At 32.0% G+C, this 24,221-nt stretch overlaps 2 protein-coding genes across 4 annotated transcripts in view; one reads left to right on the plus strand and one right to left on the minus strand.

The window, feature by feature from the left end:
- The window catches only part of LOC113519810 (myosin light chain kinase, smooth muscle-like), a 42,673-nt gene that overhangs the window by 13,064 nt on the left and 5,388 nt on the right, over nucleotides 1–24,221 (plus strand). Inside the window, exons 2-10 of one of the 3 annotated variants that reach the window (XM_052895441.1) lie at nucleotides 14,766–14,987; nucleotides 15,320–15,412; nucleotides 16,012–16,947; nucleotides 17,039–17,217; nucleotides 18,067–18,330; nucleotides 18,954–19,040; nucleotides 19,869–19,942; nucleotides 21,989–22,123; nucleotides 23,402–23,592. In XM_052895441.1, the coding sequence (XP_052751401.1) occupies nucleotides 14,972–14,987; nucleotides 15,320–15,412; nucleotides 16,012–16,947; nucleotides 17,039–17,217; nucleotides 18,067–18,330; nucleotides 18,954–19,040; nucleotides 19,869–19,942; nucleotides 21,989–22,123; nucleotides 23,402–23,592 (1,975 nt within the window). In that variant the 5' untranslated portion in view covers nucleotides 14,766–14,971. The remainder of the gene's footprint in view (nucleotides 1–14,765; nucleotides 14,988–15,319; nucleotides 15,413–16,011; nucleotides 16,948–17,038; nucleotides 17,218–18,066; nucleotides 18,331–18,953; nucleotides 19,041–19,868; nucleotides 19,943–21,988; nucleotides 22,124–23,401; nucleotides 23,593–24,221) is intronic. The other 2 variants (XM_031911610.2, XM_052895442.1) reach the window with 2 other exon arrangements.
- LOC113516898 (tyrosine-protein phosphatase non-receptor type 61F-like) overlaps nucleotides 22,503–24,221 on the minus strand; it is a 51,187-nt gene continuing 49,468 nt past the window's right edge. Inside the window, exon 9 of the mRNA XM_052895446.1 lies at nucleotides 22,503–22,539. Within this exon, the coding sequence (XP_052751406.1) occupies nucleotides 22,518–22,539 (22 nt within the window). The 3' untranslated portion in view covers nucleotides 22,503–22,517. The remainder of the gene's footprint in view (nucleotides 22,540–24,221) is intronic.

Genomic DNA, 24,221 nt, shown 5'->3' on the forward strand with positions numbered 1-24,221 from the left:
TATTAGGTTGATCTCCACGTGGTTTCCCCTAGAAACCATCGTGAACAATTTTTGTTGAATTCTTCACGATAGGCTAATTGACCTGCTTCATCCTCACCTATCATCCTTCACTGGTGCCCCGCCGGTGTATACCGATGGCGCGGGTAGTGTTACCACTCCATTATCACCCATTAAAAAAAAAACGTTATGCGCTGGCTGGGTACCAGTGAGGAAAGAGAGATGAGAATGAAAAGGCAGGTCAGTTAGTCCATCGTGATGAATATACTTGGATTTCAGCACAATGGTTTCCAAGGGGGACCACGTGAAGGTCAGTCTTGTTGGGTATATTGCTAGCAATGGAACCCTTAGTTTCTATTACTAACAAACGCTTAAACGACTACATTAATTTTTAAAATTTTACATACAGATATAATATATTTGTTCGTATTTATAATAACTTTGCCATAATCTTTGGAGGAAACAATAAAGAGTATCTATCTATCTATATTTTAGATTAACATAAATTTCGTATGTTTTATCCCAGTTCGCGTAGGCAGAACTGTTGAAAATAATAAGCTCAGTTCCATAAATAATAAAAAGTCTGTATTTTGTGAAGTTTAGAAGAGAATAGAAAACTGTTAGATAAATTATTATCTAATATATAAAATTCTCGTGTCGCGGTGTTTGTTACCAAACTCCTTCGAAACGGCTTTATTGATTTTTATGAAATTTTGTGTGCATATCGGGTAGGTCTGAGAATCGGCCAACATCTATTTTTCATACCCCTCAATGATAGGGCTGACCCACCTCTAAATATATTTTTTTAATTTTTTTAACAATTTTTTTATTTTAATTTTATTATGATTTAGCATTGAAAAATACATACAAATTCAAATTTTCACGCTTTTACGATCAACCCCTGTTGTTTAATCGCAATTTTTATATGCCACAATAGGGTTGCAAGATGACAATCGAATATAATAATTGTAGTACGACATATTTTCATGTATAGTTCTAGAAATAATGTATACGGTAAAACAACGTTTACCGAGTCAGCTAGTATTGTTATACGAGTATGTTTGTATTTTATATTTTGATTATAGAACATTAATAAAAAACGACTGTTGTTTGTTGTAAAAACTCTATTTTTACAACAAACAACAAAAAGAACCGCGGAGAAAAGCTGATTAATAATAAAATTGGAATGTTAATAATAAATTTAATTTAAAAGCAAATTGCTTAATTATAAAATTGTCGAGTGTGCTGGTCGTTTTTAAACGATGGAATTACTTTCCCCGGTAAATGTCACGAATGCGTATTATTAATTGGCAAACGAAAAGATTTTATTAAGTACTCAAACGTTGATTTTTGTTTAGCACGAGTAGCATTTTGTACTGTATATTAAAAATATTAAATTATGATAAACGAGCGACTCGCCCTGGCTCCGCACGGGTGCAATATAGAAACAATATGTATACGAGTATAACTAGCTGACTCGGCAAACGTTGTTTTACCATATACATTATTTCGAGCACTATACATGAAAATTTATCCTACTACAATTATTATATTGGATTGCCATCATGCAACCTATAAACCTTACCTTATAAAAATTGCGATTAAAAACAGGGATTGATCATAAAAACGTAAAAATTTGAATTGGTATGCATTTTTCAATGCTAAATCATAATAAAATACAAATGTAAAAATTTGTCAAAAAAATAAAAAAAATAATGTTTTGGGGAGGGTCACCCTTATCATTGAGGGGTATGAAAAATAGAAAGATGTCGGCCGATTCTCAGACCTACCCAATATGCACACAAAATTTCATAAAAATCGGTAAAGCCGTTTCGGAGGAGTTTGGTAACAAACACCGCGACACGAGAATTTTATATATTGGAGATATATTAATATTATTACTGTTGTACGCGTCTAAATTATTTTCCAAACTCTATATCATCACCATCATCATCATCATCATCATGATATATATTCAAACTTCATATAATTTAATATATTTTTTCGAACGTTAAAATAGTTATAGAAAGCTATCTGTATGATAAAGAATGCTAACACTTTTAGTCCTAATAGAAAGGAACAGTTCCATCGTACATTATTTTGTTATATTTCAGCATTCTCGATTTCTACATTCTTCACGACTCTGGAACGCGCTTCCAGATGCCATTAAGAGACTACCGACTAAACCGTCTTTCAAAAAAAGCGTTCACGCTCACTTTTTATCTTTATCCGAGCAGTAAGTGCTTTATATTATAATTCCCAAATTCGTGTATAATATAGTATAATGTCATATATGTGTAAGTATATTTATTATTCTTATATATTTATTCATTTATGTATGTAATTTTAGTATGTATGTATATCAATAATTAGTAGTACCGCATTCGAGTATTCTGACACTTTCCTATGGTTGACTGGGAGAGAATGCTTTTAGCATTAAGTCCGCCATGTACACATATTTGTACTAATGAATAAATAAATAAATAAATAAAACTCTCAGTCGACTTCATTCCTTCTGATATCTCGAACAATTGTTATCATATATTAACAAATTATCACAAAACGATATTAAACTATACGTATAAACATTCCTTTTTGAATCACTCTGTCTATTAACGAAAACCGCATTAAAATTTGTTGCGTAGTTTAAAAGATTTAAGCGTAAAGACAGCAGGAAGCGACTTTGTTTTATAATTATTATACTAGCGACCCGCTTTAGCTTCGCACGGGTGCAATGTTGATAATAAATAGCACCGCCGGCCCCCCATTACATTAGAAACCTCTAAAATTATCAATGTTTCTCTATTATTTTATGCATGTATTATACATATAAACCTTCCTTTTGAATCACTCTATCTATTAAAAAAAATCGCATCAAAATCCGTCGCGTAATTTTAAAGATTTAAGCATACATAACGGACGGACAGACAACGGCAGCGACTTTGTTTCATACTATGTAGTGATACATATATATCTAACTAACGGTTGTCCGCCGGTTTGCCCGCTAAATTATTTAACTTAGGATTTATTCTTACAACACATAGTATGATTCATGTAAGCAAAGTTCTTTAAAATGGCTGACCGAATTTCAGTGAAATTTGGTACACGGATAGGGTATATCTTCATCGCCATCATCATGTCAGCCTTTAACAGTTCACTGTTGAACATAAGCCTCCCTCTGGGGGGAGGGATTACCAGTAGTTGCCACGCTTGGCAGGCGAATTGACAACCGCAATCAGGCTTTATAGATGTTTTAAGAGGGACGCTACTGCCAATCCCTCGCCCTCCCTTAGTCGGCTTTTACGACACCCACGGGAAAGGAAGGGGAGGCCTTTTTTTTTTTGATGGATGAAAATGGTATGGTACTACCTAATGGCCTGCACTAACGGGATACGCTGGCGAAGCACCAGTGAAGGGTGATAGATGAGAATGAAAACAGGCCAGTTAGCCCATCATGATGAATTCATCAGAAATTAACCATGATAGTTTCCAGGGGGAACCGCGAGGAGGTCGACCTGGTTGGGTATATTGCTAGCAATGGGATTCTCAGTCTCCATTACTAACAATCCCTTTCCCCCCAGGGGTGGCCTATTCTATGCCGGACCACACGACCTTAGGTTATATCTTAATACATATTATTCAAAAGCGTTTAAGTGTGATGGAGTAATAAATGTACAAATATGTTTACAAGGTATCAAATTTATATTAGTGGGGTTTCAAAATACCTATCTTTCAAAATACAATCTTGTAGATATTAGCTATAGCTTTCTTTTCATTTATATATATATATTACAAAACTGGTGTTAAATGAGTCCGTTGGGATTAAAATTTATCGATAATCATTAAAGTACCTAACTGTACAATATTAATAATCCCTAGCACGTATTAAAGTTACAGTAGAGAGCAAAGGAATTCCGCTGTGGAGTCATAGACGGCGGTCATAGATAACAGCGGGATGTCGACAATAAATTTTATTTTTTTTTTATCTACGGAACATCGGAAAGAATTTCGAAATGCTTTTAAGGTGACCCTTGTATATTGTCGTACAAAACTTGCACCGTAGCTTTATATGTATTAAATGAAAACTGTTTAGTGTTTATGTCTAAATAGTTAAAGGTGTTATTTGTATTCTTTTGTGTTTGTATCGAAAAGTATAATATGAGATGTATAATTAAAATTATATATGTAGTTATATAAAAAGATAGTTAATTTAGATATATAATTAGAGATAAGTAATTAAAAAATAAAAAAAAATGAAATATATATTTAAAGATAAAAAAATTCTTTGAGATCACTGCCAGCTGGTAGGGTGCCTAGGATACTTGCTGCATTTCCACGCTGAATAGCAATGGAAATGCGTTGACCAAAGTATAGGCCAGCCTCCTGGTCGCCAGAGGTTTCCACCAGCCGGCGTGAAATCTCTTTGAAAAGATTCTTGGCCTCTCATATGAGATGTCAAGTTTGTCCATTACTCGCATTTGCAAATACCATATGTTTGTTTGCTAATCGGTACAATTGCTTTTGTTATTTATTTTTTTTTAAATAGTAGCTATTGTATTTAGTATAATATAGGTATTCAATCCCTTGTTTATCAATGTTTAATTTCATTCATATATTAGACTAGCTTTTTTCCGTTGCTTCGTATGCGTAGATTTCGAAAGTACGTAAGTACTTACATAAATCTCAGCGTACTGATAATCTCTCGACCAAAAATCACCCATTAAAGTTACGTTGTTTTGTCATGACATATACTACTCCTAGGTGGCATATCGAAACAATATATAAATACTAGATTTTAAGCTCTACCTTCGCAATACTAAAAACGGCATCCAATTTTGTACAGTAGTTATTGCGCGATGCCGATACAAACATACAGGCTAACAAAAACAAAAATATAACAAAATCTATACTTATAATAAATCTGTAGAGAGATCAATTCTGTACATGAAATATATTTCCAAAATAACTATCAGGGAGTGATCGATACTTATGCCAAAAATACAATCAGTAAAATTTTTGTCTGTCTGTTTGTATGTTCGTTATAGAAACAAAAACTACTCGATGGATTTTAATGAAACTTGGTACAATTATTCTTCGTACTCCTGGGCAGGTTATAGTATACTTTTCATCACGCTACGATCAATAGGAGCAGAGCAGTGAAGGGAAATGTTAAAAATGTCCACCCGTACCACGCCGGGACGGGTCGCTAGTGGATGATAATGGAATGTCCCGCTTGAGCTAACAGTATACGCTGGCGGGACATCGATGAGGGATGATAGGTGAGAATGAAAAGGCAAGTCAGTTAGGCCATTGTGATGAATACAGCTGGAAATCAGCACGATGGTTTCAAGAGAGAGGTCAACTTGAAGGTCGACCTGATAAGGTAGGAGGGAAAGGGATTGTTAGTAACGGAGACTGAGAATCCCATTGCTAGCAATATCTAAAACTATCATCTAACTATCAAGAAAACTATCATGGTTGATTCCTGATGAATTCATCATGACGGGCTAACTGGCCTGTTTTCATTCTCATCTATCACCCTTCACTGGTGCTCCGCCAGCGTATCCCGTTAGCGTAGGCGGGGTTACCATACCATTTTCACCCATTAAAAAAAAAGACCTGATTAGGTATATTGCTAGCAATGGGACTGTAGTCCGCATCACTAACATCTTCCTTCACTCCCATCGATCCCTTCGCTCCCTATGGTTTTTATTACGACAGCTTTTGGCTATTTCAGTTAGACGTTGATACGATCTGACAAAAATTTGAATATTTGACCTATAAATGTTTATCGGTCAATCGCACACTTTAATATTCCATTGTTACATATGTTGATTTACTAAACCATGTATGTGTTTGAGTCAGTTATTTACTATTATTGCCTGACCCCATTATGACGTAGCGTGATGTTTGTTGCCGATAATCCCATATGGCTAAAGTTTGCATAACGCATCCGCGAGATCTCCATATAAGGCAAATTTAAAGGCGCGCATTTTGTAACTGCATACTATATGTTATGGGTGAAATTGCGCTTAAATAAAATTTAAGATTTTGGCCCAGAAAAATGTTCCTAAATATAATTGCCAGAGTGCCAAATTTATATTATCGCATCAATAGACGATCAAGTGACTTTGTTTTTTTTTTTCTTTTTAATGGATGATTTTAAACTCTCCGCATGTGTTTAACGGTATATATATATATATATATATATATACGTACATAAAAATAGACACGCGAGACGACATCTTTTTAAAAGGCCGGCAGCACACCTGCAATGCCTTTGGTGTTGTGGGTGATCATGGCCGGCGGTAGTCTCTACCATCAGGTGAGCCGCATGCTTCTTTGCCCCCTGTGTTGTAAAAAACAGTCGAATTGAGAAACTTCTTCTTACTAATATCTTTAATTATCAATCAATCATTTCCATAAACATAGGTATAGTTATAAGTTTGTTTTGTTGTAGAAATGTAGAAGGGCATAGGCTTTAAAAATGTAAATGAAGTAAATAAATATGTATCAGTCACACGAAGTCGACAAGACAAAACTATAGCTATTGTTTTGTCCCTTTCTTTCACATCAACCATTTTCATTTAACCAGACTTTGTACAAAAGTCGTTTACTTGGATACCTCTGTCCTATTAATGTTACTACCAGTTTGAAGGGTGGGATATGGCGTGAAGTTACAAGGTACAGAGAAATAACACCTGAGTCCTCAGGAATGCCAACGCATCGGGGGTATCATAGGCGAAACAGTATACTCTGTTATGTCCATGGTACTGCTCATGTCTATAGGCGACGGTTACCACTATCCGTCAAGTGGCCCGTTAGCTTGTTTGCCATTCTAACTTGCACAAAAAAAATAAAAAAACCGGGAATTTAGCGCAAAAGAAAAATATAAAAAACACTTCAATAGTTAAAATAAATTTATGGGAGATTTGTGGTTTTTATATTTTTAACGAGATAATACTATTAAATAGCTAATCGTTTCTTTAAATCACGTACAACGTATTATTAAATATAAATAAATTTTAATTATAATTAAATAATTTGCAATAATTTGATTAACAATCATTCCGAAAGGTTCTTTCTTTAATTTTTTTTTTTGTTTTAATATATTTCAGAATGTTGTCATAAAAAAGATTATGAAATTAATAATTTAAAATATAAATAAATTTTAATCATAGTTAAACGATTTAAATATTTTAATAACTAATAACATGAATGATACTTTAAATTTTTTTTTATTTCAAATATTTCAGAGTGTTGTCTTCAAAAATATAACATTCATAATATTTTTTAATTAAATAAAATTATTTGTTTAGACAATTAAAAAAATGTTTTTAGATAACTATTTGCAGTTAAATTTTTTAATTGAACTTTTTTGATTGACGAAATTTTGTAAACATATTATAAATTATAATAATGTGATGAGAACGGAATGGTGACTTTTCTGAACTTATATACTATGTATACATATGTATACTCGATACATCAATGTATACATTGAAGGGGCAGCAGTGAATGATGATGGGGAGGAGGAAGGGATTGGAAGGCAAAAAATATGCTGATGACGATCCTGCTACCAAATCATTACAATATATTATACAGTGAAATTGCATGTATTTTGCGTCTTTCATCGTGCATACGGGTAGAGAGTAAAACTCTCTCCCTTCTTATGGTTTTCCATACAAATACAATCCGCATCAATTTAAGGTAAATATGAATAGGCGTGGACCCTAGAGCTTCATCTTAGACCGCATTTTTTCTTTTCATCAGAACGTCAGCGTTTGTGATTAGTAAAAAAAATATGTTTACGTTGTCTATGGTGCCGTTCATGTCTATAGGCGACGGTTAGCACTTCCTGCAAGGCGGGTCGTCAGTCTGTTTGCCGTACTATGTAGCATAAAAAAATACAGTATGCTAGTGAGATAGTAATTAAAACGTACAAAAACCATAGTTGTGAGTGAACAGCAGGCTGTCCCGCGCCGGTGATATAATCGCGTGGTACAATCTGTTGCCACCTACCTTCCATATATGTGCACATATTTGCCTCTCTGACGCCTCGCTCGAGGCATAAGAGGATAGCGATTTCGTAGTCTGTCTCAAATAAACTTTACGAAAAGGTAAACAGATTTTCAATCGACTTCAAAACATGAAGACTATCAGTTCTGTTGTATTTTTTTTTTATGTTCGTTACTGAGGTAACTCTGTCACTTATAAACCGATTTAATAGATTTTTTTTTATTTACAAATTCGTCTTAGAGAAATTTAAAAAAAGAACGTTTTAGTAGTTTAGTTTTTAAATTAAAATATCTGGGCTTTCCACAATTGAAGTCGGTTTCTAATGGAACACAATATTAAATATACTTGCCTATTTCCAAAATTCACGGAATAAAAGGTAATTTATACAGATAAGAAAAATTGATAATTATTTAAATTACTATATATTAGTATTTATAGTGAATACTATATATTATACTATGTATAATACTATATACTACACTCTATATTAGAAAATATTTAAAACGTTATTTACATAATTTTATTGTATGCGTTTTTATTATTTTATCATTTTAATAATTGGGAATAATACTCGTTTATCACAGCTCAAAAATTCAATAATATTATTATTTATAATATCAAATTAAAATTTTAATATTTTTTTATATTTAAAAAAAATATTTGTACTTATCAAACTTACCTATTATATTACGAAATACAATTTTTATTTGTATGTGTGTTTGTGTTCGTATAACGTATAAACTACTGTATAAAATGTATACGGTCTGAATGACGTATATAAAATTTGGCGATGTGTTTTATTTGATTTTAAAGTTACCTAATTCATTGTTTTTTTCTATTTCCAAAATTTACACACACGAAGTCACGGGGAAAAGCTAGTAAATAAATACAATAAACCACTCACACACTTGTAGTTATATAATAAACAAATTATGGTAGTTACTGGAGATGGTTATAATTAATTAACAGTTTTATTGTGGTACCTTGTACGGTGTGTTTCCCAAACCGGTCGCCGGCTCGTGATCTTTGCCAGCAATGCATTTTGAAGCGTAAAGAAATTAAAGTCTTGAATTGACTTCTAAATTAAATTCTACTCTAATGTTATAAATTAGTTTCTTTCCTCCCTAGCACCATACGAGTGTGTCAGTGAACAAAATAAGACCAAAACTTCCTTCTCACTCACTCATTTTTTTTTTATATTGAATATTTAAACCCAAATATTTTAATTTTCCATACAACCTTTTAAAGATTTTCTTTCATACAAACCTTGTCGTGATTTATTATCTTCTTGTCTTTTCATTTAAGAGTTTCTCCTTGTCGGTGCAACTAATCCATGCGTCCTCTTCCAGTCCACTCTATCCCAGGCCATATCCTAAACCATGCGCCCAGCGCCATGACACCTAGTGTTTCCTTTATCTGTCCCATGTAGTTCTTTATGATTTATTATAAACACAATAATTAACATGTATTGACAAATTATTATTATTTATATAAACGTAAAAGTTAGCAAAATAACTATGTTTCTTTAATGGGTGAAAATGGCATGGTAACCTCACCTGTGATAGGTGAGGATGAAAAGGCAGGTCAGTTAGCCCATCGTGACGAATTCAACGATAAATTAATCACGGTAGTTTCCAGAAGGAACCACGTGGACGTCGACCTGATAGGGTATATTGCTAGCAAAGAGGCTCTTAAACCCCATTAATAACAGTCCCTTTCCCCCACGTAACTATGATATGATTTTAGACGAATTTGATTTGGGTAACCTATACAGATTTTACTTCTTAACAACTGAATTAATTAATAGTCTAGATTAAGAATAAAACATATTTTACTGAATATAACAAATGATAGTATTATCTATAATAACAAAGTTTTAAAGAGCGCCAAAAATAAAATCTGAATAAAACTCTAATTAGCGCCTCTAAGTGGCAACGGTGATTAACTGATAAACATTAGCAATCTTATTTATTCTAATTGTTTTAATCACTTAATTCACGATAGGGTGACATTTTTTTTATTCCGTTTATTTCAAAGGAACAGGCAAAGGACTCTTACCATACAGCTAATGTCTATCGTAATGATTTGTTCCAAATTATCAAATTTTCTTCGGTTTAAATATCTTTAATTATTGACATGATACATTTAAATTACTTGGACAAATGTTTGTTTTAATTGGATTTTTTTTACAATCATTTTCTGATCGTATAAAGATACTCTCCTTAATCTTTGGTATACAACGTATCGTAATAAAAAAAAATCAATGCTGACAACCGTATAAAATGTATGTCGACCATCCACTGCAAAACTTATTATTCGTTATCACGTCCACTTGCTAATTTATTACCTGTTACCCTATATGTAATTACGCGTATAATTAAATTGACCGCCATCACCTCATTGCTAGCACCACAGTCGATCCGGTACGTATCTTGTCTATCGCTCGGCCTCCGTCAATGGCTGTCATAGACAATTTGTTCTTGAGAAACGCCAAATAAATGAATAATAAGAAATGAGATAGACAACGGAAATTGTTGTATATGCAAGTTTCACTTCCTGTATATATTTAGGGCGCTCTTCGTAAAATCCCGTCGCTGACTTTTGCACATGTTCATCTACTTATAAAACTTTCTAATGAACTTCGGTGTAAATGAAAAATGAACAAAAATATAATAAGATACACCCAGGTTGCTTACTCTTAGTTTTTTTTTAATGGATGATAATTGAATGGTAACCCCGTCTGTGCTAACGGTATACGCGAGCCGGACACCAGTGAGGGATGACAGGTGAGAATGGAAAGGCAGATCAGTTAGCCCATCATGATGAACACACCTGGAACAATGGTTTTCGAGGGAGACATTATTATATTTTGATACCAGAGGGAGACTTTGTACAAAAGTCGTTTGCTTGGGTACCTCTGTCCCATTCGTGTTTCAACCGTGAAGCAGTTGTGATTGCATGGCTGTGTTTCGGTTTGTAGGGTGGGATACGGCGTGAATTTACTGGATACAGAGGAATAACACCTGAGTCCTCAGGAATGGCAACGCATGGGGGGTATCATGGGCGAAACAGTATACTCTGTTATGTCCATGGCACACCTCATGTCTATAGGCGACGGTTACCTCTTTCCATCAGGTGGACCGTCAGTTTGTTTGCTATTCTAAGTTGTATAAAAAAAAAGTTAATAGGTTAATATAAAAATATACGTAATTTTGTGATGCAGGTGTTCGATATTTATTTACTTCTGTGATACAACAACAGATTACAAACAAAATTTTTAGCAATAGAATTAAACAATAGCATTATAAGTTTGCATTCCAATTATAATCGTACTCAACATTCACAGAGGTGGATATTCACAGAATAGGTTGATTTTTAATACAAAAAAAAAAATATGATAAAAACTACATACAAAATAAGAATGAAAAACAAAACTACTAAATTATGCTTATAAATGATTTATATGTATTACGTATATAAATGATTTATTACTAAAAAATTTTCACAATGTATTTTGTTTGCGCGGATTTATTCCGCATACTACTTTAGATGGTCGAAATTATAGGCGTAGTGTAAGCATTCTCAGTAGGTAGACTAATTAGTGATTGAGCGGTCCCCAGGAGTGCCAGTTCCCAAACAATTCTAAGAAACTGTCCAAAGACTGTATACGAGTATGATCCAGTTCCACCCATCGAATGTCGGCACGACATCCACTGTAAGCATTTTTCACTATTGGAATACTATTAAAAATAACAAGGTCGCTATAACGTCGAGCTAGTTATTAAGGTGGGTATAAATATAAATAATTTTGTTTTTTTTTTTCAAATAATACGTTTAAACTATTCGTTTTGAACAGCAACTACTTTGTCTATGCGAATCTACCTTTCTGCATTTCATTCCCCGCAATTTATTTGCTATAAAAGATTTTTTTAACCAAGACATTAGTAATTTAAACAGCATAACTTGCCAATACTGTATTTGGTGGAAAACAAGTAAAAAATATAAAGATAATTGCGTATGATCGTGCATACTTTGTACCTATAACTAGTCGTCTGACCATACCTGTCCACTTTTAGGCATATGCAGACACTGCGTCATACAATTTATTAGATGAGAACTGTATGGTACAAACATATAAATTACAATATATTATTTAAACATTTAAATAAATACACATAATGTTAATAGAGATTTAAAAGAGTAATTGTTGAGTTTCTTGCGGGCTCTTCTCAACAGATAACAACATTCCGAACTCTGCAGTAGATTTAAAAAGAAAATAGCGATTTAAAAGTGTTTGTAAATAAGTCTATTCGAATAAAAATTATTTGTATTTGTATTTAAAAATAAAGTTGGATCATTTATGATGAACTCTGAAATCAAGAATATTTATAACTCAATGATTTTATATAAGTACCAATTTAAAACACATACATACTTTTTAACTATCGAACTTAAATCCGTGTCCTTTAACTAAATGTGGTGGTAACTCACTATACTTATTATAGACTAATTAAGTCTATATAAGCAAATTATGTCCTGTTTCAATAATATTTAATAATAAAATACAAGTTTTGTTGTAACAACGGAAACACTCACTAAATGAAATTAATATAATAACAAAACGAAACATGCAGTTTATTTAATCGACTATTTATTGATTAATATTAATCTATGTCAGCAGACTATGGTCAGATCAATTTATTCCTTTGTTCATATGTTTACTAGCTGACCCGGTGAACTTCGTACCGCCTAACAGTTTATAATAATTATTTCCAGATTTTATTTTTAGGGGAATCTTTACAATATTTTAATAGTTACTCTGCTATTCGGGGAGGAAATGAATCCAATAAATCATAGCTCATCAAATTCTGTCCAGCCGTACTGGAGTTACGAATGGTGTAACAAAGTCGAGTTAGTTTTTGTTTTATTTATACAGATTAATATTCGTATAGATTTCATTAAGTTACAGAGAGAAACGTACCGTAATTTTATGTTTCTCGAATTACAAATTGGTTTTTTTAATTAGAAGTTATGTTTTTTATGCTGTTGGTCGTTAGTTTAGATTTTTTAAACTAGGATTCAAGGGTTTATCTAATGAAAATTAAAGAAAAATCATGTAGTATTTAACGACAATAAAAACAATTTAGACTTTAAGAAAGTAGGTATGAAAACTTTGAAATGAAATTGTTTAAACTATTTTTACATCTTTCTTCTAATAATTGTATTACTTTCATTTATTTCCAAGTTCTGATGACGTAATATTATAATAATATAATTAAATAATTGTTGAAATGTTATTAGACATACAATAATATTGTTATTACAAAATTAATTTCAACAAAATGTCATTGAAGTATTTGCCATTCATTACTGTTATACGATAAATTTTAATTGTAATTTTACATATGTATAATATCATGTCATAATATATATATAATAATATTCAAACCGGTAATTATCTTTTGTATTCATTTATAATATAAATTATTCGTATACCAAATTTCATTCAAATCCATTGAATAATCAACATCCAAAAATCCTTACGAACTTTCACATTTATAATACTATAATACTATCTATAAATAGGCTTACTTATTCCCAATTACAGATTTTTCTTGAACCGGTCACCACAAAGTACAGTGTGTACTAGGGTTTACATGTTAATAGTCTATTAAAATAGGGTGTGTTTACAAGGTTGCCGTTGCGCAAGTTTTTGGACCTATCGGTCTCTAGTTTTCACCTTGCATGACCTTATGTGACGGCTGAGTCATGTTGTCCGCTACATTTATAAACACATATTTACAAATATACAACTATATGTTGTATATACCTAATTGGCGTTGGACAGATTGATTTAGAATTTAGATTACGGTATACTCGTATAGATAATACTGTTACAACTTGTGTAGAGTGTAAGGTCGTTCAAGTTTTTAGGGAGAAGGGTTCAAGGTCATAGAAGTAAACGATTTTTAAAAGGTTAATACTTCTAATGTACCATTAAAATCGTCTGGGTATTACCAAATGATAAACTTATATTGAAATTGAATAGTTCTTAAGAAATTTTAAATAAATCATGTTGACTGCGTATTTGACGGTGACAACTGTTTTTTTAATGGTTAAAAATTAACTTTGACTCCGCCTGCGCTATTGGTATATACCTGCAAAGGACACTATTGAGGGATACACACTACAGAATGACGATAGTTTCCGAGAGAAATCGCGCGATGGTCGACCTCATCATCATCATCTTCTTACCCTTATCCCAATAATTTGGGGTCGGCGTAATATGATTTTGTCCATATTACAAAAAGACTTGGTTTTTAGTTTTACGACCGGGCACCTGTCTGACGTTAACCCTCTTTGGGAACCTCATATCAAGTATATTGCTAGTAATAGGATCACATTATTAGTAATCCCTTTCCCCCCATTTTTGTGTGTTGTCTGAAAACAGATGGTATGCATCTGTAGTTCGGTCGGTACTCTGTAATGGCGGAGGGAATGGATTGTTAGAACTGGGTATGTTAGTCTTTTATAGCAATATACTTTATTTATTTATATTTTTGCATACATTAAAATGTGTCTACAGAGCGGACTTCAATCCTGATGGCATTCTCTACCAATTCCAATTCTGAATTTAACGCAATTTATATATAACATCATATCAGCCATTATCTTTTTACTGCAGGACATAAGCCTCCCCCATAGACTGCCATAACCTGCAACCACTGACTTCCTGCAACGCATTTCAGGTCGTCACTCAAGGATAAGCAACGCTGAAGTGGCAATGGGCTGGTCATATAGCTCGAAGAACTGACAACCGATGGGGAAAAAATGTTGAGTGGCGACCACGTATGGGTAAACGCAGTGTAGGACCTCCTCCATCCTCCCACTAGATGGAGTGCCTGAATTTATATATAAATAAATTATTATATATAAATTATTGAACATCAGCAAAATGTCTCCTGGTACTGGTAGATCGAAACGTGATAATGAGATACGTAGAAGCCTTAAATCTAGATTTTCTATTTTATTATATTGAAAAAATAATATTTATAGTTTTTCCGGCGCAAAAATAAGTATAGCAATTGATTTCAATCTCTGGACTGAGCTACTTGTATTATTGAATTAATTAGATTTAATTGAGTTAATGATTTTTCGTCATATATATTTTGTACATTATTCATAACTTGTTTTTATTGTTTTACTGAATCTTCCATGTATTTATGCGTGCTTGTCGATCGTGCTATGATGTTTTATCGTATGTTATAAATTATTTATATTGTAATATTTATTTCGGTTACAGATTTTTTACTTTCAAGATTACAGTACAAAGGAGTATTCGTTTCACTGCCTAATTTAAAGATGGCGACAACAAACTGCGTACTCTCAAAAGACAGTAAGTGTTTATTATATTTTGAGATATTGTTAAGATAAAAAAGCATACGACCCCTAATGTAAAGTGTAGCCTGTAGAAATAAACAGCGTCATATACACGGTACCTTTAAAATTTTGATTATATAGGTAGTCCCATAGAAATGCTTCGAGAAAAACGGGTCAACTTTTTCATACAATTTCGGTTGATGTTATGAGTTATAAGTGATTCCTTTATAACTTCTATATTTATTTTATCTTATAATTTCTGCATCTTTTTAATATGTAAATACTTATTTTCTTTATTAAATAATACATTAAAATACATTGTATGTGTTAGTATATGGAACACTGATAAAAAAAAAGTGTCAGCTAATTGTGAAATTAGCTGACACTTTTTTTTAAAAGTTGATCCGTTTTTAAAACTCGATGTCCCATCTATATTTTTAGCTTTTAGAGCATTTCAGTTTTAAAGCATAGATAATATAATCTAAGCTTTAAAACTAAAATCCAGTCATGCAAGCACAGACGCCCATTAAACGATTTTTGTACAAAGTCTCCATTTCAATTTAACATTTTGTGTTTTTGGTCTTAATTAATCTATATTAATAATCTGTTTTATAGAAGGAGTCAACCTCGTGATGCCACTCGAAATAGACGAACCCTTTGAAGATATAATTGTATATGAAGGTGCCACAGCTGTATTCGAATGTAAAGTAATTGGCCACCCACAAACCACTAGTATCTGGTACAAGAACGGTGAAGAAATACATCCATCTGAAAGAATTAAAATAATAAACGACAGAAAATGGCGCCGTCTGGAAATAGATGAAGTGGTCCCTGAAGACCATGGACTTTACAGTATAGTCCTTAAAAATATGTCTAGTATGACTTATTCGTATGCTAAATTACTTATCGGTAAAAATACTTGCAAAGCAATCTATACATATCCATGCCCAAGATGGGCGCTTTCTGTGCCAAAGCAATTAAATAATGTAACAGTAAAATTAGGAGAGAGAATAGAACTTGAAGTGAAATTTGAAACCGAATGTTTATTAGATTATATTTGGTTTAAAAATGATAGGATTGTAACAGAAAATGAACGTATTATGACATTGAATAACAGATACTCATCAGTCCTATCGATTCATTGTGGAAAATTAAGTGATTCTGGTATTTACACAGTAGTTTCAAGAACAAAATATGGTATTACATCAAGCACAGCCGAGGTGCATGTATTTGATGATAATATTAAAGTTTTAGACAATGTGAATGCATATATAGAGGAAGCTTTACCAGATGATATGGAAGCAAATATAGATGAGGAAATAAGACTTGTGTGTAAAGTTAGAAATAATATAAATACAATAATAAAATGGCTTAAAAATGGTGTTGATATTGCTGAAGACAAACGAATGATTCCTGAAATATATGATGGGGATTATTTTGGTTTAAGGATATTCAATGTACAAAAGACAGATTCCTCGGAGTATTCGGTAGTTTTAGAGAACAAAATAACTGGGCACACTGATATTTCGTCTTGCTTTCTGACTGTTTATCGTGAGTTAACTATGAATATGTTTAAATATGGGAATTTAAAGATAATTATCTTAATTGGCAAGTGAACTAATAGTTACATTGAAATTTTCAGCTAGCCCTATGAAAAACCCACCTATAGTGCTCTTGAAGAAACCATTGGTGTCGACAGTTGCATGCTATGGTTCTACAATAACATTTGACTGTGGTTTCGAAATAAAAGATCCCCGGTACTACTATGTCGTTTGGCATATCGGCCATTTTAGAATAGAACGTAGCAACACAAGATTTAATGTAAGTAATCCATATTATTTGATATAAGGTCATAATAATTTATCATCGTCATATCAGCCGTTGTCTGATCATTGCTGAACATAGGTCTTCCCCATAGACTGCCATAAGGAACGATCTTGAGCCACTACATCCACTGGGTCTCTGGAATGGATTCAAATATGTTCTGAGGTAATATTTATAAAAAAAATATACTATCGATTTTGGAAGCTCCACCTTTAAAAAGAATTATAAGTGATTTGAATTCATTCACTGCTATTATAATTTGTGCATATCACACAGCATCATTTAATTCCAAACTAAACAGAGCTTATACCATCGATGCTAAATTAATGATAGAAATAGATAGATAGATACTCTTTATTTTTTCCTTTAAAACATTACAGGAATACTTTTTTTTTATATAGATTATACATAGAAAAACACCCAGATCTATGTAACAATAGTTGTTATCAACAAAAGACCTCGACTTCAATTGTGACAAAACTGGTTTATTTATGGAACTAATCTGTAAGTGTATCCTTTCAGATAAAAATTGCCAAATCGATTTTTAACTGACGGTTTATAACCTACACCTTCTTTTTGAAGTCGGTTGAAAACTTATTTTTCATAAAATGTTATTTTCTTATTATAGAAAATAAATCAGTATGTTAAACTGTAATACCAGGGTCATTAAAACTTCTCAGTATCTAATTAATAATGGTAAACATTTTAATGACAAGGTGGGTAACTTAGAGTCTGCTAAATCAATTAAAATTAACACAAGAGTCAATTGAAAGACTTGAAATTCATATATGAATAAGTGCATCACCTTTACGGGATGAAATTGTATGTTAATACGATTGATTCCAGGTTGTTCGTAAAGATAAAGACTTCTTACTGCACATCAACAAGGTGGAACCAGGAATGGCCGGAGAGGTGATGTGTGAATTACGCCGGGCCCTTCCAAATAGAAAGTCGATACTAATAAACAAGACGACAGCAAATCTAGCTATTGTGCCTGCATCGGTTTTAAAACACGAATCGATTGCTTCAATAAACAGAAAGGAACCTAAAATACAACGTGTATCAAGCAAAGCCGATATTGAGAATGGTGCTTCGCAAATGTTCAGTAATGTAAGTGTTGTAAATAACAATTTTATATTTATATATTTGAAAATGGAATGTGTTATTTATACATCAATTCGTAAGAATAATGGCCATATACTTGTTCTAAGACTTATTTACGCATTATGTGTCATTCTACTTGAATCAATGCGTATTTACGAATGGTTGTTCTTTTAATAGTTGCCTTACCTTTTACATCAATTCTATATGTGACGGTTACCACTTCCCATCAGGTGGACCGTCAGCTTGTTCGCCATTCTAAGTTGCATAAAAATCGCATGAAATTGTTTAATTCTTTTTTTACTGCACAGCGATATGCAAATATATATCGTATTTATCTTAAATTGATTCATAATACCATTATCTCATATTATTCAAATTCTCAACTGAGCATGCATTAATGTTGTTTACAATATATTTATTTTACTCGAATTTTGTGTATAGTTTGTTGTAATTCTTTTAATTACCAGTTTGATGTAATAGTAAAGTTGCTGATTCATATTTCTCATATTTATAATGTTTGATTTTATTTAAGATAATTAAACTTAATGTTTTATTTATACTTAAGTACCCTATATGTTTGATCATACATTTAGATAGGTTTATTTATTTATTTATACTTTAATGCACAGGAAAATTCTATGTCTATAATCTATTTGGCGGACTTAACACCGGAAGGTGTTATCAACCAGTCAGCAATTGGGCATAAAGAGAAACAAGTAGGTGATATTTCATGAATTGAGGAATTTCATAAAGTAATACTTAACATATTCATATATTATAAACATATAGTTAGACTAATAATAATATACACACAATATGTGATATATAAATATATATACATAATAATAATATAAAATATTACTATATCAAATGATTAATTGTATATATATATATACTTGCACTGCACTGCGAATATACTCCTTAATACAATAAAGTTTTAGATATAGTCATATTTTATTTATTTATTAATATGTATATATATTTATATATCGCATATTGTGTGTATATTTTTATTAATCTAATATCTTATATATATATGATAAAACAGGATTATGGCGTGTTATTCATTCAATGAAATCATTGAAAGCGATGCGAACATTTTCTACTATATGTTTTTGTTTAAAATGACTGTCTTGGGGAAAATATATGTATCTATACATTGGTCAGCGAATAAAACTGCGCAAAGAAAATTATGCACTGCGAATATAGTTTTATAGATGGTCAGGCGTGAACAGTCCACTGCTGAACATAAGCTTGCCCCTTGGGGGGGTTTTGCCAGTTGGTGCTATGTTTGGCAGGTAGATAGACAACCGCAGTTAGGCTTTGACGATGTTTTAAAAGGAACACTGCCGCCTATCCCTCGTCCTCTCTTATTCGTCTCTTACGACACCCTCAGGAAAGAAAGGGGTGGCCTATTCTATGCTTTAGACTAGATTAAATTATCGTAGTTAATAGGTTAGACATGATATTGTATTGTTTCTTTAAAAAAAAACACGTATTTTGCTATTAGACGAATTAATATTTTTTTTTTTTTGTATTTTCAGATAATAATGAACGGGAACGGTAATTGTGAAACCTGCTTCATTAATCAAGTGGCCCTAGAAATCAATTATTGCAGGTGAGCTCTCTATATTTCATATTACGACTACTAAATTCCTTTACAGTTCTCTTTTTTTGGTACCTTCGTTCATTTGAGAAACAGGCTAAGGTCACAAACCATGCTGCCAAGTTTTAAATATAAAATTGTGTCTGAAATTTTATTTTCTCAAATATTTTCTATAATTGTTATAACTACATAGTATAAAACAAAGTCGCTGTCGCTGTCTGTCCGTCCCTATGTATGCTTATATCTTTAAAACTACGCAACGGATCTTGAAGCGGTTTTTTTAATAGATAGAGTGATTCAAAAGGAAGCCATTGTAAGTTGTATAAAAAAACCTAATTTCGGTACTAGAAATAACAAATACAGTTGTCCTATTTTTTTTAAGTGCTTAATGTCATATGAAAGTTAAGATAATCTTTTGTAAATTGACTTCGTTCGGTGCATTATCACATTTTATTGCGTGCATGCATTTAAACAACGAATTAAATGCCTTAAACGTGAGATAAGAAAAAAAAAATGCCTTAAACGGATAACGTGCTTATCGGAGTAATGCTACAATAATAGGTTGATTACTTTCAACCGATTTCAATAAAGAAAATGTTTATTTTTACTAGATTATTTTATATAATTTTTCGAGACTTAATTTTATTGTAAGATATCATAATCTACTAAAGCCATTTTGTGGATTTTTTCAATCTAAACAAGTTTGTGACCTTTTACTTCTGTATCCACTAATTCATTGTAATCCGGTAGATGTAAACACTAATAACCACTTCCCACTGCGTATATGGATTCAAATATGCTCGGCGTAATGTGGACATGTCATGTATGTGTTTTCCATAACGGCAACAGTTGACGAACGCTTCTAACTACTCCTTAGGAATTATGGTCGTTTGCATATTGAATGAATGAATGAATGAGTATACTTTATTTGCATTATACAATATAGGAAATAAACAAGACAATTTACAAACATAACGATACAATTGTATAAGTACAGTAAGGCGGTCTTATTGCTGAGAGCAATCTTTTCAAGACAACCTTAAGGTAATGGACTAATTGTTGTACAAGTAGGTATAATAGTGCTTTATAATTAAAAAAAGCATATTGTTTGATATGCCCAGACTTTTATTGTTATTATTACATTATCTCACAGTAACATATTACTGGGTTAAAAATCTAATTCTAAAAAAAAGACTTAAAACTTTAATAATAATAATATAATAATAATAAATCTCTTTATTTTCAGGTATATACCCATAGTTTACATTTTTATATTATTAATTAAATAAATTGTTATTATTATTTTTAAAATATACATCAATTATAAAATACCAATTTAAATTATTTCGTTATAAAATCTCTTGTCGTCAGGTATGCTGTGAGAAATACAGTCTTTACAATATAATTACTTGTTGTCATTAATCTGTCATGAAATTTTGCCTTATAATTACGTAAAATAGCAAAAAAATGATTAACCCTGTTCTCTGCAAACATGCCAGACGCACTACACCGCCATGGCAAGTTGAGAGTCGAGCATAAAAACAATTAAATTATGTCTATGTATGTATATGTACGTATTTTGTATGTAAAGAGTTATTTTATGTTTATGTATATATGTATAATAATGTATTTGTATTATTGTATACAGATATGTATTTATTTTGATTTTAATTGTATGAGTTACTTATATATGTCAACATATTTATTATTTTTTAATAGAAACATCTATAATGTTTCCTTCTATTATTGTACGCATACTGCCCGCTAGTAATTAATGCTCCTTTCCACTCAGGGTTTGCTGGAAGAGAACTCTTACAGAGTCAAGCTCGCCTGTTATACATCTTTATTTTATATATATATATTATATGTTGTAATTTTTTATGTACAATAAAGAAGAAATAAATAAGTATAAATAAAAAAATCAAGGTTTCTTTGAAGTTATTGCCAACTAGTAGGGTACCCAGGCTTGCCGTATTGCCACGCTGTATAGTTACGGAGATACATTAACCAAAATATAGTATATTATTCAAATTTTTTTTTTCTTTATTGACATTTCAGGTTGGAGGAGAAAAATTTTCATTATTTGGACGTGATTAAAAGAGCTGACTTCATGTCATCTCAAGTACACGTATATGAAATAGAAGAATCAAGTCAAGAGGAATTCGAGCAGTCTAAAACAATTGTATTGGAATGGTAAGTATTGATTATTGATGATTATAGATATTAAAATTTGTAAAGATATTTGAATGTTTGTTGCATTATCATGTTTAAATGATTGGATGGATTCGAATGAAACTTAGTACACGGATAGCTTATATCCCAATTTAACATATGAAACATTTTATATATTTTATCCATTAATATGATACCACCGGATATATTAGACCTCTCTGGATACTAGATACTGATAGGTTTATAACTTTAGCTTACCGAAATATAGCAATTACAGTACAGTAAAGCAATGTATATATTTAGAAGCCACGCCGGCATACACAGACCAACAGTGTATGTTGGCTGCAAATCCAGCGGTCCGGAAGTTGTTGCCTCCGGAGTTGAAGCTGGGATAGTGGGGTATGCCCCGAGGCTCCTACCTCGCCCGCCCACACCATCTGGCGGGCAAAGAGAAGCCCTGTTGTTGTATATATTTATATGTGTATGTAGTTTATATTATTTGTTATAGTAAGTAGTCTAATAAACAATATGTATTTGATGTTTTTGTTTATTATACGTAAAAATGATTAATTCACTCTCGCGCCACCTGCCCACTTCTATATATTGTCCTTTAACCAAAAGTTGTCTGTAAAAGATTGCCTTAGCGATAAGACCGCCTTATGTACCTTTATATGTATATTTTAATCTGTACTCCACGCTACTGTATTTCAGTTGAATTGTTTATAAATCATTGTTTATTTTTATGTTTTTGGTGCAATAAAGAGTTAAATAAATAAAAATAGTATATTATAATAAATAGTATATATAACCCGCTATTGTATATTAATTACCCAAAAGGGGTAGCCATTTATTTATTTAACACTTTATTGCACCAACAAAACAGGATTTGTTGAACAATTTTTAATAAGTATAGTGTAGTACAAAAGGCGGTCTTATTGCTAAGCAATCTCTTCTAGACAACCTTTGGGTAGAAGGAATAAAAGCATAAATAGTGGCGCGTTAAAAAAATAGATCTGTAAAAACATAATATCTGTGACAGCATAGTCATATACACATACATAAATAAACACATACATCCAAATATATACATACACATACATATATAAATATATATACATACATATACATATATACGCATAAATACATACAAATACACCACACTAATACACATATATATACCACACATAAAACTGGAAATACGTAGGGCTAAGTGATTTTTACAAATAAAGCTATCGGAAAATGTGTGCTCAACCACTAAATTACCAAGTGTGTATTAAAGTTAGTATTATTTTATTACAGGTATGATCCCCCAAACACTCACATGTGGTATGTTATTGATCTTCATCAGCCGGATGGAGGGTACACTGAGGTGGGGGTGAGCAGCAGCCCTAAATTTCAGATCAGAGACCCACCCGTGGATAAGATGATGGAGTTTCGTATTAGGACTTTGAAACCCGTGGATGAAACTAGTGAATACAGTATTTGCATCAGTATGTTGATATTTTAGTTACTCATTCTAGCACAAACAACAAAGCGTTTATTTTTATCAACTTTAAAATTACGTTCCACACAAAATAAAATCAATTTTAATTATGGCAAAACCAATCAATTTTAATTATTTTAAATTAAAAATTAAACTACTGACCTGTTTTTGATTTGATCAATCTGTAAGTATTAAGCTTTAAAATAAAAATAAAAAAGAATTTTACAAATTGGTTTAGAACTGATATGAGGTAATTTACATAAAAAAATATAACCTAATTGAGAGGACCTTTTTTATGGAGACCTCCACGCGACTCCCCTTATGAACCGTCGTAGTTAATTCTTCTAGAATTCGTCATAATGGGCTAACAAACCTGCTTTCATCTTCACCTATCATCCTTCACTGGTAGGCGGGATTACCATTCTATCATCCGCCATTAAAAAATTAGGTAATCACTGATAGTAGATGCAGGTGGCTCAGGACCGTTCTTTATGGGAATCTATGGGGAAGGCTTATGTCCAGCAGTGGATGGATAATGGCTGAGATGATCTGATGATGAAATCTAATTATCATCATCATCATCATCGTCATATTAGTCTTTAACTGTTCTCTGCTGAACTTAAGCCTCCTTGGGGG

This window comes from Galleria mellonella, unplaced genomic scaffold, assembly GCF_026898425.1.
Source record: "Galleria mellonella isolate WM207_F2 unplaced genomic scaffold, CSIRO_AGI_GalMel_v1 utg28, whole genome shotgun sequence".
NCBI classification, from domain to species: domain Eukaryota; kingdom Metazoa; phylum Arthropoda; class Insecta; order Lepidoptera; family Pyralidae; genus Galleria; species Galleria mellonella.